The 20956-nt window shown below is 35.3% G+C and overlaps 1 protein-coding gene across 1 annotated transcript in view; it reads right to left on the bottom strand.

The window, feature by feature from the left end:
- The window catches only part of LOC102805958 (protein phosphatase 1 regulatory subunit 14C-like), a 56844-nt gene that overhangs the window by 18065 nt on the left and 17823 nt on the right, over positions 1-20956 (bottom strand). The window contains exon 2 of the mRNA XM_085507648.1: positions 9071-9184. Coding sequence (XP_085363774.1) covers positions 9071-9184 — 114 coding nt within the window. The remainder of the gene's footprint in view (positions 1-9070; positions 9185-20956) is intronic.

The following is a 20956-nucleotide window of genomic DNA, read 5'->3' as shown; positions in this document are numbered from 1 at the left end:
TTAACTTTACTGTATCTTAATGTAGTTTACTTTATTTTTATATGACCATAGAACAACTCACTGTAGTTTGTTTTAATGTTGAATAAATATTGTAATATTATTATTATTACCGTATTACCCCGGGCACGCGCCCAGGGGCCTGAACATACAAAATCGGGAAAAATTGGGGGTGGGCGCTTACCTGAGGACCACCCCAAAAATGATTTTAAAAAGTTGTTTTTGTGATCGTATGATAAGGACAAATAAAGGAATGCTTTCGTACACTTTGTACACATACTTATTTCTTGATTTATGCGAGGTTTCAATAAACGTGAGCACCCGGTCAAGAACTGCGGGCACACTAAGACACATGGTCGAATTTCAAGAATAAAACTTGTTTTATGCAGCAAATGAAGTTGTATTACTCACTGAAATTGGCTACAACGTATGGTAAGTATTGTAATCAATGCACAGTTACTTTTTTTAGTAACCGTGATCCGTGCAAGTCGAAACGTCCGGGAAAAACTACCGCTTGTAATCCAAGATGGCGATGACCTCATTAGCATAATTTTGTTCACGCACGTATTGATACATCGCATCGTAATTACTGAAGAATAGCAGACAGGGTTATGAAACAAATAAACTTTTTATTACTTATGTGAAATGTTTACAAACTATTGTGAATACATAAACATATCCAAATGGTGATACATAAAAAACAGACTGAAAATAAACCCATCGTCGGCATGTCTCATTATGGTTATCGTAATGGACTTGAGGTTGGCAAAATGTTTTTTCTTCAATGACAGAAAAATAATCCACATGACCGTAATGCCATAGCTGTGATGAAGGATGGAAAGAAAGTAGCAAGTTTACGACGTGATGTCTCAAAAGTGCTAGCTCCCGTTCACAGTCAGCTGGCACCGGTGTCGCTAGGTGTATATGATAAAGGGAAGTTGTGCAACCAAATTTGCCGAGTTCGCAGTTTTTCGCCAATGAAAAAATAACTAACGCAAAAACTCATGGTTTTTCAGCATTTTTGTAATAAAGACATTTTATAATCCGCCCAAAACAGGAACATTTCTACTAATTCTTGTGTTTTTTCGACGTTTTTTGAAAAACCTGCGATTAGGCTGCGAAAGTAGAACATTCCGGAGGGGGTGAAACGGAAGAACCAAACTTAACGCGTAAAAATAGAACGCGTATTTTGACCTCTACGTGGCCAACCAATGGCTGGACACGGATATGTTTGCGGTCTTTGCCAAAAAGCCCCGCGTCCATCGAATGGCGATGCTCTTTCGTTTCACCCCCTCCGGAATGTTATTTTTTTATCGGCGAAAAACTGCGAACTCTGCAAATTTGGTTGCACAACTTCCATTTATCATATACACCCAGCGACACCGATGCCAGCTGACTGTGCTCTCGTTATGGATTCACAGTCAGCGAAGTGCTATGTTTTGAAACCAAAGCTAAGTGCTTCAAACCACTCACCAAGGTATGGATTATTGCAATATTGGATTCATCGTGAATGAAGAGAAAGCAGAACGTGTGCGCCACATGCTGCGTGGTTCATCTTACTTCGTTAAGTTCCAATGAGTTTTTACGTGAAAACCCCAACAAAATGGCCCTTTTCAGGGCCACCACACACTCCCAAAAGAGAACTATCGTAACAAACACACTATTTAAATAAATCAAAGGCGTTCGGTTTTGACAAATAAAACTTCATTTTCGACCCCGTTCTTGGCTAAAAATCACCCTGGGCGTTTAACCGAGGATGTCCCCAACATGTAACTTTTGTGAAAACAGGGGCGCTTGCCCAGGGAGGGGCACGTGCCTGGGGGTAAAACGTAAAACGGTATTAAAATCAGTCACAGTACAATAGTGATGTATTGCGCAAAATTGTTGCAAGGACAATACTTTTCTCGATTTGCGTGCCGTCGTGCGTTGATAAAAAATGCACGGAATGGTCAACAGTATCGATCAAGTTCATCTACTAGTGTGACCTTCGTGGCTGGCGAAAAGCAAGATGCTGTATAATCTTTTAAATAGGCGTCAAGGAGGAGTGAAAGACCTTAGGGACAACGTCAAAAGATTGATGTCGGATAAAAAACTTATTTCCTTTTTGGTTTGGGGGTGGGGGGTTTTGCCTCAAAAAGTTTCCATCCTACAAAAACAATTTTATTTTTTTAATGAAGTTTTAATGGAGTATTTGTAGTTCGTTTTTTTTTTCTATCCAATCATAGACAGATATAACCGAAAAGGGAAAAAAAACCAGAAAAATGGTTTGATTCAAGTGTAAATCTGTGCGTCAAATGAGGTGCATTTGTAAAATCTTTTTACACCCACCCGACAACCAACTACTGTCCGATTATCAATTTGTATTTAATGGTGAATGTAGTCTGACGCCATGACCAATATTTATCAATTAAGTTTCAGTGGGGGATAGAGGGGTTTGGAAAAAAACTAAAGGAATTAAGTTTTTTATCCGACATCGATCTTTTGACGTCGTCCCTTAATTTCGTTCTACATTGGGCGTCATGAAATGTTGGAAAATTACAGTCAATCAAAAAAACTGTTCAGATGACAACAAAAAATATTCACTATATTTAATATGCATTATTTTTTTGTTAGTAGCAAATGATCATGGTACGGTAGCTTACTTGTTTTCGAAGTGTTGCAATTGTTGATTAGTACTCAGTGGTGATTAACGTACAAAAAATAAATTTGTTGAATTGTTCTGAAATGCAAGTAAAATTCAACTTAGTTTTATCGTAAGCAAATTATTTCGATTACATGCTAATGCTCCATGCCATATGATATCTGCCATGTTATCCATGCTGACGAGGTGTGTTTATTGACCAGATAGGTCAAGTCGCTAATCAACCAATCAAAATGCTGGATGGTGCCCATGTGCTTAAATTACCATAAACATTTAAATATGTTAATGATAGTTCAGGGACCACATGGTGAAAGCAACACGGAAGATATTTACCGATGTTTTAGTGCGATCTTTTGGCTTCGTAATTCATGGAAAAAAAGGCATTTTAATTTGCCCGATTTAGAAAAATGAATAAACATATCGTCCCAAATAAGAATGTACCAGGTGGAATTTTTCGGGAAAAAAAATAAACGTACCGGTACGTTTATTTGGGACAAGTAGCGTTCTGGGCAAGCTCTCCGAGTAGCGACATATTTTTAACTTCGCATTGGCATGATCAGTGGATTACGTAAATAAACCAACACTTTCAATGAGTACATGCCGATCCAACTAAACTTGAGGACGCATCTCATAGAACAATAGCTGTGGAAATCATAATGTAAATGTTGCGGAAATCAAGCATGGCAATAATGATTTTGAGCGAGGCAGAGTCTGGCAAGCGTCTCAGAGCAGCATTGTGCCGACACCACCACGACGTTTGAATCCCGGGGAGAGCACTGCAAACCTCTTAAATCACGAGGTAAACTTTCAATTTACACAATACATAATCAATTCCTCCAACAATAATAATCAAAGAAAGCTTAGAAAGAACTCCCGTGTGCTGAGAGTTTTGGAGACACATTAAAAATTAATTCAAAATTACTTATACTTGAGATATTGATGGAATAGCTGAAAACTAATTATGCAAATATGGTAACTAATATGAACAGATTTAGGTGTAAAACTAATAAAGTCTGCACAATGTACCAAGTTTCATTGGAATGTGATTAGAACCAAAAAAATATTAATTATTATGCTAATTAGAGAATTAATATGAACAGATTTTAACCCAAAATTAATCAGGCTGTCTATTGTCCTAGAGCATTTATGTACCAAGTTTTATTCAAATGTGATGATCAATACTTGAGATATTAGTATTAATTAATTATGTTAATTAGGTGATTAAGAAGCATAAATATTTAGCAAAAACTAATATGGTGTATAGTCTTAGGTTCATTGAAATGTGATGGGTACTATTTAAAAGTTTCATTGAAATCCAATGAGTGGTTTTCAGACATCAGTGCAACAGCCATAGAACAGCAAAAAATTAACTAATTATGCAAATTAGGTAATTAATAGGCACAATTTTTTATCTCAAAATTAATCAGGTCTCTGCATAGTCCTAGAATATCTATGTCGCAAGTCTCATTGAAATGTGATGATTACTACTTGAGATATCAGGTGAAAAGCTGAAAATTAACTAATTATGCTTATAAGGTGATTAATATGCACAAATATTTACCAAAAAACTAATTAGGTCTCTGCACAGTCCTCAAGTAACTATGTACCAAGTTTCATTGAAACATGATCATTACTACTCGAAATATCAAAAGCTGAAAGTAAATTAATTATGCAAATTAGGTAATTAATATGTACTGATATTACCCTAAAAACCATCAGGTCTGTGCAGTGTCATAGGACACCTATGTACCAAGTTTTATTGAAATGTTATGATTAGTACTTGAGATATCAGTGGAAAAGCTGAAAATTGATTAATCATTATGTAAATTAGGTAATTAATAATATTAACAGATTTTTACCCAAAACTAATCAAATCTGTGCATTAGTTCAGAGCATCCATGTGCCAAGTTTCATTGAAATCCAATGAGTGGTTTTTCAAAAATCAGTGGAAAAGTCATAGAACAGCTTAAATTCAGTTAATTATCATGCAAATTAGGTAATTAATATTCATAGATTTTTACCCAAAACTAATCAAATCTGCGCACTAGTTCAGAGCATCCATGTGCCAAATTTCATCAAAATCCAATGAGTGGTTCTTCAGATATCAGGGGAACAGTCTTGAAACAGCTAAAAATCAGCTAATTATCATGCAAATTAGGTAATTAATATTCATAGATTTTTACCAAAACCTAATCAACTCTGCGCATTATCCCAGAGCATCTATGTACAAAGTTTCATCAAAATTTGATTAGTGGTTCTTGAGATAACGGTGGAACATAAAAAGTGACATACATACATACAGACAGGGTAACTGCAAAAACTCCCTTTTGTGCTTCGCACACGGGAGTCAAAAAGGCAGTTTTTCTGGCGAAACTCTCGCCAGGTTAGCAATAGTTTTTCACGATCACCAAACCCGAGACACAAACGATAATTCAAAGTGTATAAATACCATACCAAGCACAGTTTCTTACCTTTGAAATTGACGAGACACAATTTTGTCCGGATAAGCGTTGCGCAAATAAAGATACAATTCCGGGATACAATATCCTCACACAAAAATGACTGTGATTTCCACCGAGACGAGAACTGCGTATGTGTCATCAAAACTCGGATTAAACTCGGGAAAAGTCGGATTTTCCAGCACTTTTGAAGGAAAAATGTTAAAAATCAAAGAAAAACACAGTGGAACTTTGAAGAATCGAAAAAATAACTTGATGTCCATAATAGCACCATCAATTCCTGTCTCTGTACCAACTCTGAACTGAATTGGATCACACATGTGTGAGAAAAAGCTGGTAAGGTGAAAATGTGCACACACGGATGCACAGATCCGGCGGGGGCTAAAAATTCAAATAGTAACTTTGTGCCCACACTCAAGCTGAGTAGAATAAGCTATGTCTGAAGTGTTTTATCCTAAATTTGTAGGAGATACATTTGGCGCGAAGCTATCCAAAAATCAGTTTTTTGGCTGTTGCTATGGCAACGGTGGTCCAAAATTTTTTTTTAGATTTTTCCTAATAACTAGGGTGAAGGTGTGACCTACCTGCCAAGTTTGAGTGAAATCGACCAAGCCAAAAAAATCACAGAAGAAATAATACGTGAAAACACTGGAAATCACACACACACACAAAACGACAAAAGTGATTATAAAGGCAATCCTAGCGAAGCACATCGCCAACATGTACCAACATGTAACTGGGAAAAAATACGAGCTGTCTTGAGTAGAATTTGAACCCCGAGGTTTTCAAGTATCCTGTATTAGGGACTGATATGCTAACTGGTACAGCAATCAGCTGACAGCACATAACAGGCCAGTGCTAAGCAGGAAAGGAATGTGCACAGTGTTACACAGTTTAGTTGTTGTCATAGTTACATGACTATTCAATTTACTTTATCAACAGAGTAGACAGGTTGGTGTTATAATTAGCATATTAGTCCTGAAGGTTGTGGGTGGAAATTTCAAAACTGAGAATGTTATTTTTTTACTCACAGTTTACATGTGTTACAGTAAGTGCACAGTCATGGACAGCACTTATTCAAATTATTTGTAAATGCAAGTTAAACACATTGTTATCACAAAGACACAGTAGTTTTGAAGCCTGTCACGCTTTAATGAATTAGTTACAAAATAGGTAATTAACTAGATTTGAGGCCATCAAAAATAGAATTAACAGACACTAATACCATATTTATCTCTTTTCAATGAGTCATAGTTTGGAAGAACTAAAACACTGCCTAGGGCACTTTTTTATCAACATTGTTTATACAATCAAATGTTTTCATGTCCACGTCTGGCAGCCAACACTTGGTACATGTACCATGAAAACTCTCTTATATCTTGGTGTTCAAAATAAAATTTATTTGTATTCTTTTAATTCATACATGTACTTAGCACGAAAACCATTATTGTCAAGCGAATTTAAAGAAGATAGCAAGATCACAACAAAGTTTTGTTAGGTACAGATTACTGAGTTTAACATATTTGAGGATACCGTATCATATTTGTTATCTTGCATTTCATCACTATAGTTTATAGCCTATCATGTTAATGTAACTTGAGATTTCTCATCGGAAATAGACATGTGCTATTGCATTCACTCATATTTGCTCATAGGAAATAAACATATACTATTGCACTCACTCATATTTCTCATAGGAAATAAACATATGCTATTGCACTCACTCATATTCCTCATAGGAAATAAACATATACTATTGCACTCACTCAAATTCCTCATAGGAAATAAACATATGCTATTGCACTCACTCATATTCCTCATAGGAAATAAACATATGCTATTGCACTCACTCAAATTCCTCATAGGAAATAAACATATGCTATTGCACTCACTCATATTCCTCATAGGAAATAAACATATGCTATTGCACTCACTCATATTCCTCATAGGAAATAAACATATACTATTGCACTCACTCATATTCCTCATAGGAAATAAACATATGCTATTGCACTCACTCATATTCCTCATAGGAAATAAACATATACTATTGCACTCACTCACTCATATTCCTCATAGGAAATAAACATATGCCATTGCACTCACTCGAATTCCTCATAGGAAATAAACATATGCTATTGCACTCACTCATATTCCTCATAGGAAATAAACATATACTATTGCACTCACTCATATTCCTCATAGGAAATAAACATATACTATTGCACTCACTCACTCAAATTCCTCATAGGAAATAAACACATGCTATTGCACTCACTCATATTCCTCATAGGAAATAAACATATGCTATTGCACTCACTAAAATTCCTCAAAGGGAAAAAAAACATATACTATTGCACTCACTCAAATTCCTCATAGGAAATAAACATATACTATTGCACTCACTCAAATTCCTCGAAGGGAAAAAAACATATGATATTGCACTCTCATATTCCTCATAGGAAACAAGTCATTGAAAATGACACAGTCCCCGTTAAGTTCTCTTTGTGCTCGTCGTATTAAAGCGGAGGGGTTGTCGCGAGCGTGTCCTTGAAACTTGAGTTCCAAGTGGCGTATACAACAGATTGTTTATTTACATCAAAACACGTGTTTTGTGTCATAGTAATATGGCCAAAATAAAAACAGCCGTTATTCAGCCATCTTTGATCTGATTATGAAACACACTGATATGTATGATGTATGTGCCAAATACGAATGAAAATTGTACATAAATTGTGGAAATATAGTAGTAAGGCCAAAAAGTCAGATGGCTGTCAATCGGCCATCCTTGACCAGATTTTGAAAGAAATTGTCATGGATATGCATCCTAACATGTATAAAGTACATGTATGAGCCAAATTTGAATGAAAACTGACAGAGCACGTCCAAGATACCACATAAAAAAACAAAAAAACAAGATGCCTGCCAGTCGACCATCTTTGATCCAATTGCGAAATAAATCGTCATGGACATGTAATCTAACATGTATAATCTATGTACCAAGTTTGAATGACAACTGACAAAGCATGTCCAAAATACAACATTTTCAAAAAACAAGATGGCTGCCAGTCAGCCATCTTTGATCCAATTGTGAAATATATCGTCATGGACATGTATCCTAACATGTATAATATATGTACCAAGTTTGAATGAAAACTGACAAAGCATGTCCAAAATACAACATTTTCAAAAAACAAGATGGCTGCCAGTAGGCCATTTTTAATCGAATCGCTAAACCACTGCATGTGCATATGTCCCACATAAGGTACTAGACACATGCAAAGAATGAACGGAATCGGTCAACAGGATTCTGAAATATGACTCTGGACAGACTGACACACAGACGGACGGACACACGGACAGATGGACAGACTCAGGAACTCATGGACGGTCGGGGACATGTATCCTAACATGTATGATCTATGTACTAAATTTGAATGAAAACTGACAAAGCATGTCCAAAATACGACATTTTCAAAAAACAAGATGGCTGCCAGTCGGCCATCTTTGATCCAATTGTGAAATATATCGTCATGGACATGTATCCTAACATGTATAATATATGTACCAAGTTTGATTGAAAACTGACAAAGCATGTCCAAAATACAACATTTTCAAAAAACAAGATGGCTGCCAGTCGGCCATTTTTAATCGAATCGCTAAACCACTGCATGTGCATATGTCCCACATAAAGTACTAGGCACATGCAAGGAATGAACGGAATCGGTCCAAGGGATTCTGAGATATGGCTCCGGAGGGACGCATGAACGCACAGACACACGGACGGAGACCGAATTATAAGTCCCCGTTTTCGGACTTTGTCAGAACGGGGACTAATAAATAAATTGACAATCGTAATTTTCAACACAAATAATAGTCTCGCTACCTTAAGTGATTACAAACAAGCCATTCTGCTAAAAACATGTCAAACTTAGACATGTTTTATTGCATCAATGACATCTAAGTGACTTACATCTATTGGTTTTTTTGCTTCTACTAAGATATTTTTAACATATGTACACCTTTCATCTGCAGGGCATTCTAAGAGTTGATCAATGTCTATTTCAATGTCATAATCTTCATCTTCCTGCAAGAAATCACAAAACAACATAATTTATCAGAAATATTGAAGTGTGGTAAAATGCATATATGCTATAGGAACATCCATGAAAGATATTACAAAATGACATCATCGGAAATATGTGGTTGAAATCACATATGTAACAACATAGTGCAAGTAGAACTGAAAATCAAAGAAAGCTTAGAAAGAACTCCCATGTGCTGAGAGTATTGGAGACACATTAAATATAATTTGAAATTACTTAGCTGAAAACTAATTATGCAAATCAGAAAATTAATATGACCAGATTTGAGTGTAAAACTAATGAGGTCTGCGCAATGTAACAGAAAATCTATGTCTCCAAGTTTAATTGAAATGTGATTAGAACCAAAAAACCAAAAAATTATGAATTATTATGCTAATTAGGAAATTAATATAAACAGATTTTAACCCCAAACTAATCAGGTTTGCACATTGTCCTAGAGCATCTTTGCACTAAGTTTCATTGAAATGGAATAATTAGTACTTTAGATATCAGTGTGATAGCTTAAAAGTGGTTAATTATGTAAATTAGTAATTAATATGTACAGATTATCCAGGTCTGTCTATTGTCCTACAGCATCCATGTACAAAGTGTCATTGAAATGTGATGATTAGTACTTGAGAAATCAGTGTGAAAGCTGAAAATTAATTAATTATGCAAATTAAGTAATTAATATACACAATTATTTACCCTAAAACTAATCAGGTCTCTGGATAGTCCTAAAGGATCTATGTGTCAAGTTTCATTGCAATGTGATAATTAGTACCTGAGATATCTGTGGAAAAGCTGAAAATTAACTAATTATGCAAATTAGGTAATTAATATGCACAAATATTTATCCCAAAACAATCAATCTCTGCATAGTCCTGGAGTATCTATGTACCAAGTTTCATTGAAATATCATGCTTACTACTTGAAACATCAAAAGCTGAAAATTAATTGTGCAAATTAGGTAATTAATATGCACTGACATTACCCTAAAGGTCTGTGCAGTGTCCTATGACATCTATGTACCAAGTTTCATTGAAATGTGATGATTACAGTGTTACTCCAAGCCAAGCATCGCGGCTAATTTTACATAACAATACATCTTATTTGCATAATTTGATTTGCATAATAATTAGTTTTCCCAACAAACATAACTGAAATAAAGAAGAGATAGTTTTATACATACTGTAAAGGGGGTAATTATTCACTGGGTTTTAATTTAGCTTATTTCGCTGACTGGAAAATGCGCTAAATTAAAAGTTGTTGAATATGTAAAATTTAGCATAGAAAACATTATCTAAATGACGAAACCGTGAATTTAAAACCCAGAAATGATAAATCGGTGAAATTTAAACCCAGTGAAAATTAGTCATTTTACAGTATCTCATATATTTTATATCATTTAAATTCATTGTATTTTATGTGTGCATCAAGTCAAATAAAGTTTGAAATAGAACAGGAAAGAAATTGAAATACTTATAGCCAGTCAGTGAATATATAGTTATCCATGGAGGTACATGTAACTGCTTCATCATTATTTTGTGTACAACAAGTCAGTTTTAGTGCCAATGTTACCGTCAGTTCGTACAGCGTGGAGGAAAAACATTTTTTTGTTAAATTTGTAAAGTCTGCAAGATTGCAGGTTATCAGAATATGAAGAAATTAACAAATCAATAATGACATTTTTTTTCTACAATGGCATTTCAAAACTAAAGTCAGCGATTTTTCATTGATCTATCTATACCTTATGCGTAACGCTATGATCACCGTAATATTGTCAGCTGACGGCATTGCGTTGAACGGGTATTCTCTGCTGCTGTTGTGATCATCCTCCCTGACTTTTTTGTTTAAAAATACACAAACTTAGAATGTTTGATAGACTTGGTAAGTTCTTGTAGACTTCCGTTTTTATCACTCTTTTTGTAAGGCTGTAAGGTCTTGTAAAAGCATGTCAAAAAGAGAACTATTAGACCAATCATTCTTTTTATGCAATTTTTACATGCATATTTTAATCAGATGTCTGGTAAAAACACTCTGGTCCTATAACCAGGGATGTTGATGTCTAAAAATAAGGAGTTGGCTTATACCTCCATGCTTATACTCAGAGCAGGGCTTATGACTGGGAAGTACAGTAATATAAATTAACATACACTAATTACCAATGCTAATAGTAATACCATCATACGCAATATCACATTTATAGTGACCAAATAATTCAGGAACCACAGTTGCTCAATGCTCACAAATCAGGCAAAATATGTACCATAGAGCTGGTAGAAGACATAGTAATCAAAGAAACGCCTGGACCTACTACATGTACAGTACATGTACATGTACATGTAACTCATGGACAATACAAATCCACAGTCATATATTATTATATAAGGCTGGTCTGTATACTTCACTTACTGTTTACTTATCCAACCAACCAAGGTACAATGCAGAGTAATTTATCCATTTGACCTCTCAACTAGAAGCTAAGATCAGGTTAAACCTCACTCAGGTGATTTTTAATATGCACTAGACTTTAAAGCCTGGAACTACTTTTTAGGCTGATGTGAAACTATTATACAAAGTACCTGTGTGTAAATTGACCCATTCTAGTGGAGACCAGGCAGTGTTGACTCACTTGGATTATAAATGTAACCAAGTGGACAATTCATACATGTATAGTGTACTGTATGTGCTATAGTTACAACTATTAATACCTGCAGCTGTGTGAGAGAGCTCCACTGTCAACGGTAACCTACCATCCCCTATCAAAAAAACCTGTTGTCTACTTCTGACTTCCTGTTCTGAAAATACTGACCAGAAAACTTTATGTATCTATTATCAGTATTTAATAAGTATAATTTTTATAACAAGCAGCCTTTCGGCTGAGATAGCTCCACTGTTAGCAATGTGCATTTCAATTAAACAACTGAAGATATCATTGGAAAATAATATGTAAAAATATGTATAGTATTAAAACAATCTGACTTGCTGTTTTCAACAAGAAGTCTGAAATATCACTATTTATCAAAAATGACAAAAATATTCATCAAAATTAGAGAATTTGAGATATCATAATGAAATGAACAAATCTGAGAGAGGTCCACATGTAGTACCTATATATGTAATTTCAAAGCAATAAGACATGTGGTTTTCAACAAGAAGTCGAAAATATCACTTTTACAACAAAAATATTCATCATATTCATTGGTGAGATTTTGACACAAAATGAACAAATCTTGGCGAGAAACATCCAACGTACCTGCATGTCAAATTTAGAAGCATTCAGAATTACAGTTTCAAAGAAGGAGTCAAAAATATCACTTTCGACCAAAAATCACACAAATATTCAGCAAAAATACAAAATTTGAGATTTTGACATAAAATGAACAAATCTGAGAGAGATCCACCCAAGGTGCCTATATACCAAATTACATGTAGAAAGCATTCAGAATTATGGTTTCAAAGAAGTCAAAAATATCAATTTTGATCAAAAATTTTGACATGAAATGAACAAATCTGAGAGAGAACCATCCATGGTACTCCCCAGAAAAACTAACTAATTTGCATAATAATTTGCATATCATTTACATACCTTTCATTCATTAATTAATTAACAGAACTCATTTACAATTATGAATATTAATGAGCTCGGTCATATTTTTTTTTAATGGAATCAACACATTATGTTTCACAATTTAGAAGAGTTTGAATTTAAAAATGAAACATCCTCGAAATACAAATGCTGCAGACTAAAAACAAATAAATTATTGCTGCAATATTAATGTCTACTGTAAAATGCTAAATGAAACACATTTGAAACGTTAAGCCAGAAATATGTTCAACCACATAATTAATTGGCATATTGTTCTAAACTTCTAAAGCATTTACATTTACAGTAATGAACTAACAAATAAAACTTCAAAACCATCATAAAAGTTACGACGTGACATAACTTGTTATAAACCGGTTATACCAATATATCCTCTTACTCAGTCATGATGCCATGGAAAAAATGTTTTTTTTAATTTTTTTATACAAAATGAAAGTAAAATCTGATTTACTTTTATCTGGAGCGATTTTTTTTGATCACTCGATCGCTTCGATAAAAAACAGACCCGCCATTATGATTTTAACGTATTAGTTGACTGGCATGCGTCCTTTGACCCGATGGCAAACAAACCTTTTGCACATCTGATATTGGCATGCGCCAAGGTCAGAACACATAGCTTTGAGGTCCCAAGTAAAGCACCAAGATTCACAAATATAATGCCAAGCACCGTAGCACTAAAAAGCCCTGGGGAGAACCCTGGTACTTGCATACATGTATCAAACTTGAAAACATTCTGACTTGCGGTTTTGAAGAAGAATTGTAAAGTTTACGCTGATGACGAACGCCTGCGACCCTGCTGTGTCGATTTTGTTGACACAGACGACGGACAATCACTCATGTGATAAGCTCCGCTCAACAGCGGGGCTAAAAACATATGCAGTGAGAAAACATTGGAAAGAAAGTCTGAGTCGTTATTGCATTTGCTCACTCAAAAAAAATTCACAATTATAATACAACCTATGACCTGTGTGTGTGTTAGCCAATTGAGTTCAGTTTCCATACTAAAAAATGACTTAAACATTGGCATTACTTAACTACAATAGATGAAATCAATATTGATATCATCTTTGCAAATCTTTTACAACATGTATTTGCAAACTGAAAGAAAAGAAAAGAAATCACAATACAGTCCACTCATGCCATCAGGAACTGAACATGTACGGATTTGCCTGCTAAGCTCAGTTTTTATATACTTATATTTAATGATTACATAAACAATGGATGAAATCAATATTAATATCCTTTTTGAAACCTATTGATAAAATAAACCACTTTTATAAATAATGCAAGAACACACAAATTCTGAAGAAAAAAATGACATCAGACATTTGCACGGATCTTGTTAAAAGCACATTCAATTAGTTGCTTCAAATTTTATAATCAAATAAACAAAACCCCTGTCCCCCCCCCCCCCCACCACCACCACCACCAAGAATTTAACAATTTAGGACCTGGTCTATATGCATTCCTCCACAAATGTACGCCATAGAGTTGCCTAGTTACACAACACATATCAGAGAATGATCCTTTAGTCGTTAAACGAATTAAACATTTATGTGATCGACATTTATATTCAGACTTCTAACTTTGTTGACTTTCTTGACTGTTGCCTATCTACTTTGTCATAACAGAAACAAATAAAGAACTAACATTGGGCCATTCCAGTTTATATCTGCACCCCCCCCCCCAAATCCAAACTAGTCCTGATTCACGGTGTTGATGAGCTCATACGTGCCACAATACTTATCTAATTTCAGTAATAACTATTTCATACTGGCCCAATTTTTTTACCTTACAGTCAGAATTCCAAGTTTTTTTAGTCATACAATTGGAAATCCAACCTCATCAACCGGTATGTGGCGAGATAAACTAGGCCATATTTTATTTTAGAAGCCATAACTGCCTGGATTTCCAGGATTTTTTTTTTTCATACTCATCTGGATTTCCAGATTCTGTTTCTCCATATACAGTTGGAATTCCGGGGTATTTTCCCCATCATACAGTGCTGGAAATAAGACCACATCAACACGGCGGTGGGCGGTGGGGTGCAGATATAAACTGGAATGGCCCATTGGCTGAAAAGCCTGTCAACTGATATATCAATTATTAGTTTGTTTGGTGTGTTTTCATAATGCAACAAATCCTATCTTACGATGAGATAATGGTGAAGCATTTGATCACAAATAACAGATTTTATTCTTTTTAATTCTTCTTTATATTCAATAAAACAGGAAAAAAACTCACCAAGCATAAATTTCATATTAATAATGTTGAACTTGAAACAGTTTGTAATTATTCCTACCTGGGAGTCAAATTAAGTAGTTCAGGCAAGCTCCATAAAGCACAAGATGATTTAGCAAATAGGGCTTTGAAAGCATGTTTTAAAGTAAAACAACTATTACACAGTGACATAAATATCCCCGTTAAAACATATCTAAAAATGTTTGACTCTATTATTAAACCAGTTTTACTGTATTGCACTGAGATCTGGTCAAGTGACAATATTAAATCAAAACAAAATATTTTCAACCCAGCAAAAAAAAATTCACATTAAATTTTGCAAATTTTTCTTAAAAGTAAATTGCAAATCATCTAACATAGCATGCCTGATGGAGTTGGGTCGGTACCCTCTCATTGTTACTAGTACAATTCAGATGGTAAAATATTGGATAAAAATACAGTGGCCCCTCGCTAAGTCTCGGGTGTCGGGATCCAAGCAAAAACCGCAACTTATCGAGGGCCGTGACTTACCGAGGGACCTCGTGAAAGAGGGGGGGGGGGGGTCATGCATTGAAAAACATATAAAAAGCACATATAAACCCTCAGTTTAGTTAATTGATGTATCATCATATGTGTTAGGCAGTATTTGAATAAAATCATGAATATGTTTGCTGTAAACACTTCAGTGATGCGTTGTTTATTTTGTTTGTGTCCGATAGTATGTGGGTCATTTGCTTTTGCTTGCGACTTCGACGGTAACAGCTTCCAAAATGAACCAGTCTCATCGCAATTATAAACTTGTTCGTCAAATTAACCACCTTCATAGATAATTTCTCTCAGTTTTTTGGGAAAAATTCTGACAGCGCCCATGTTCGCAGATCGAGCTTCGCCTTGGATTGAGACTGCGTGTATAGCATGTCTTCTTTGCCATCGCTAGAACCACCCTGAACTGGCCTCAAATTCGAGTTGCGTGCTTTGCATTGGGTGATGGGACCAGAGAGTGGAGTTCCGGCAGATCGTTCCTGAAGAAATGTAAACAGCTTTATCGATGTCACCATTGTCGGACAATTTCGCACATTTTTCTGTTCAGTCCCGCCTCTTGGTAAACTTTGAAAACAAATTTACTCTTCATTTTTTACCCACTGCTAGATCACGTGCAACCCTTAACTTGGTTTCACCTCTTCTTGACACGGTTGATCGCTTTGGGTTTATGGCATACAAACAGACTGGATAGCTTTCGCTTTGACATGCTGCTCAGTTGAGAAATAGAGATCAGATAATGAATTCAACTCATTGTAGCGAGTTTTATAGAGGTATACCAAAATGGGACCGGCCGAGAAGCACTTACGGTCACTACTCGACACCCCTGTTGACACCTTGAGTAAGGCCGCCGTCACCCATTGAATCTAAGCAATTGACGGACAATAGGTGTTAAGTTGTCTTTTTAACGGTTGGTTAAAAACACTATGCAGCGAAACATTAGTCTTTGTACTTCAAAACTGCTGTCAAAACACAATAGAAATTTTGGGAGCCATCAAAGTACTCGCGACTTAGCCGAATCGCGACTTACCGAGGCGTGACTTAGCGAGGGGTCACTGTATCACAGAAGCCAGAACACACTTTTCTAAATGAGGCATATAGACTAGGTATCGAACTAGACAAAACTGGCACACCAAACTGGGTGTCAAGCATCAAACAATTCGATGACAAAAAGGGAGGCAACCATAGAAACAAACTACACACTTACTATGCATTAAAGAGAAAGGGAAATTTTCACTTTTTTCTTGATTTTTCAAAAATTGATAAAACGGTTACTTTAGACCTTGATACATCACCCCAGGTTTACAAAAGATCGAAATTGCGAAATAACGTTGCTCAAATTAGCAGAAAAGACTACAACTGGCGTTTCGTGGATATTTGCATAATGTTTATCTTTGAATTAAGGGTTTAAATGATAACATCTTATCTGTATACTCTGTTGTTGACGATTCTGATATAACGGGTGATAAGCTTCCAGTTGCAAACAATGCTTGTTTATCTAACGTCTATTGTCAGCATCATTGTCAGTCGAGACTTCGTCGGAGAAACATGGTTATACAGTACTCATTTCGCCCAACCTTCCACTTTTACATCGACCGCTTATCGCTTAATTTCTGACCACGCGGTCTTGTCCGACCGGAAACCGACCGCATTTTAATCGCGTTTTTTTTTTTCGCTCGCTCGCTCATTGAAAACATTGACCGCTCGCCCAAACACTGATCACTGACACATGGGTGGTCGGAAATGGTGGTTTTGATAGTAAAGTGTGAACATACAACTAGTATTTATTATTACATTCTGAACGACACTTCAAATCTTAGACTAATAGTTGTATTACACTTGTATCGTGAATACAACTGAACTGGGACCTCTTGTTACGTGTTTTGGGTGCTTGTTCTAGTTGTAATATTTTTTTTTTTATTTTAATGAGACAGTTACGTGAAAAAAGCCTAGGTAACTCCTTTTGACAGAGCAGAGAAACGAGGAAATGTTAGTGATTAATTCCAAAAATAACGATACCAAATCCACATCGGTCCACGTCTGGTAAAATTTGACATGCAATTTTTAAAATTAAGTCACGATCATTGAATGAGTTCGGTCTATGTACCGTAAAAGTGTTCCCAAAACAAATATTTTCAACTAAAAACAGCCATATGCCTTGAAAAAATCGAACAGAGCTTAGCATGTATGAATAATTTATTGGACTTAAAAGAAAAAAGTGTCAAATTTAGTTATAGTCATAACTATTTGGTGGCCAGTCGATGAACAATTCGAAACTCAGGATTCACACAGAAGTCCTTCAAGGCTGAAAATCATCGACCCTACTCTGGTTTACTTTATTTCACAACTTGCAGAGAAAACTGATTCACGTGAACTCTAATGTATCTTAGCCTAGTATTTTCTTTTTGAACTAAGGTCAAATTCCATCAGTTTGTCAAAATATATGTTTTTCAGCGAATAATTTTGAAGCCTGTCACAGCACGAAAAACTACGTGAATCGACGCCGGAGATTGGATGGTACGACGACGCTTCAATTAGCGTCAAATATGCTTTGTTACAACATCATTGATTGCCTGAGAGTCAACCTGATCGGAGCACGACCTGAGTCACAGAACCATATTTGTCCGTATTATCAACAGGACTTCGCAAGATAACCATACCCACATTTTCAATTTTTTTTAGCGCGGAAGTTGCCAACAAATGTAAAAAAAATCGTGAATTTCATGGATTCGAATAAAATAAAGCAAACGATTGATAAGGATTATTATTAATATTTTCCATGATGCTCTTCGAATTTTTATTTTTTTTTATTTCAAGGTAAGAAATGGCTAGTTGAAGTTGCATCGTCTTCAATTCGGTTGTTTCACCGCGAATAACTCTAGCTCTGTTTTGGGCATGGTTTAGTTTTGCGATGTAAAATTAAATATATATTAAAATAATATTAAATACTTGTTTAATTATTTGGGGTTTCAGCCCACAAATTACGGACATGATCCCCATGAATTACGGTCAATGTTTGTCTTCTCTCGGCTGATTGTCACGGTGTTGATCGACACCCTACCTGAACACAGTATGGAGAAACCAACGGGGATCGACATTCCAAACAAACAATCGAAATGATTTTGTATTTCACGTCAGAATATTATTTAAAATAAAATATTCAGTCCAAGCCAAATCGAGGTCAAAGGGTCAGGTTGCGTGCATATAATTATAGATAGTTAAAACAAAAAGTATTTGAACTTTTGTCAGCTGTTCAACATCTATAAAAACCAGAAAGACAATTATAAGACAATGTGAACCTCGGAAATTATTCTGTTAGTCCGAATTTTAAATGCGCGCGAGCGAGCAGGTAGGCGGTCATATTTCGCGGTTTGCGCGGTCAAAAATAAAGCGGAAATTGCCCGGTCGAGTTCAACAAGCGGTCGCAAAGGCGAGAGAAAAAGGTGATTGGAAAGCGGAAGCGGGTGGGAGGTTGTGCGAAAGGAGTACTGTAACTTTGCACAAATTTCTTTTAAATCGTTTTATTTTCCAAGTCAATATTCTATTTTACTAATACAATTTTTTTCTAACGCAATGGCGAAGAAAAGAAACAAAGCGTTGACAGACGAGGCAAAGAAAAATCTGCCACTCAGTGTCGCACTCTGACACAGCAATTTTTTTTCAAACATCGGCCATTTTGTTTCACCAATGAAAACCGTTTTATTAGTTGTCTTATCAGAGACACTTGAAGGATTAGCTTGTTTGTAAACTGTCAGCGTGTACAGTGGGACAGTAATGTTTGTCAGAGGATTATCCCTCGTTGTTCGTTTGCATAACAATGGAAAACCCGAACATTCCTGGAGTACGGACTCAAATGCCAGCAGTTTTCTTCATTTTTCACGCTCGAGCTTGAAATTATTCATTATCTGACACTCTTTATGAGTTCTATGATATCAGTGGTTAATATGTTTGGCCATTTTTAGTGTATATTTATAATAATGCAGCAAATCTACAGTGTTTTATTAACGCGTTTTTCTCGAGTTGAAGTTTTGATCGAGTACGACTCATTGGGGCCGCCGCCAAATCAAGTGCGTTCGGACTAGGACATTCAAACTCGCAGTTATCGTTCAAAAGATAATGATGGTGCGAAATATGTCTGGGTTTTTAAAGAAAATACTTTGTCACAGAATAATAGTCTGTTAAAGGTGCTAAGTATGATATAATTTGAGGACAAAAATACAAACCTGCATAGAAATCAGAATAACAGGTCTTTTGATTATCGGAGACGCATTTCAATGGACTTGATTACGGACAATGTATGACGTAAATTTCGCCAGGAAATTCCGCAGTGTTCTCTCGCAATAGAGGACTTAGTCATTTTTACAAGGTTCGCCATTTTTGATGTCACGTGATAATTATGTAAACAATGACTGTCCAGTTTGTGCGAACTTGCACCTCTATACTTAGTCTTTTGATATATATATAACCTAAATTACTGGTCTGAACGAGACCACAGACAGAGAATGTTTTATTTAAAAACGTCACAAAACCCTTCTCGCTACCTTAAAATAGTCAAAAATCCATTTCATAGGTCAGCATTGACAAAATTAAGGAATAGTGCACATACTCTACAAATTGAGAAAGGCAGATACACAAACCACGCCTTACAAGATTGAAAATGTCAAATTTGCCAGAATGGAGAGATGGAGGATGAAAAACATTTCCTCCTAACATGTTCACACTATAAGACAAGACGGCCTAAACAAATTTTTTGCGACACCGACCAATCAAAACAAAGAAGAAAAACTAGTAAATATACTTAAAACGAAAGACAAAAACATGTTAATTAATTTAGCCAAATTTGTATACCAAGCCTTATTAAAGAGAGAAAACTACATTAAATCTAAATTACCAGCTGCCTCATAAACATAATGTTTTTGCTTTGTTTTGTGTTTTTGTTGTTGTCTTTTGTTTTTGCTCTAATTTTTTTATTTTTCTATTTTTAACTTACAATATTTAACTTTATTGTATCACGAACAATATCTCAATTAAGGATATGTTTATCAATAAGGATTTTTATTATTATTATTATTATTAATTTTGGACTACATGTAAATTAAGATAACTCAACACCGACACACATGTTTAAAAGTCATGGAAAGCAAGCTTATATTTATACATGTAATTTGTCACAAGAAAAAGTCAGTTACAAATAAAGTGTCACAGTCATTAATAGTAGTCAATATGGGTACCATGCAACATACAAATGTCAGTAAAACAACAACATACATGTACTAGCAGATTGTGTAACTAAAATTAAATACAAAAGATCATGAAGTAAATTGCACCAATACAGAACTTTTGCATATTAGAAAAAATATAAATTCTTCTGACACAATTTCAGCAATCAGAAAGCTAAGAAATG

The sequence above is a fragment of the Saccoglossus kowalevskii genome, chromosome 2 (genome assembly GCF_978046115.1).
Source record: "Saccoglossus kowalevskii chromosome 2, keSacKowa6.1, whole genome shotgun sequence".
Taxonomy (NCBI): Eukaryota; Metazoa; Hemichordata; class Enteropneusta; family Harrimaniidae; genus Saccoglossus; species Saccoglossus kowalevskii.
This window is presented reverse-complemented; position numbering and strand designations above follow the sequence as displayed.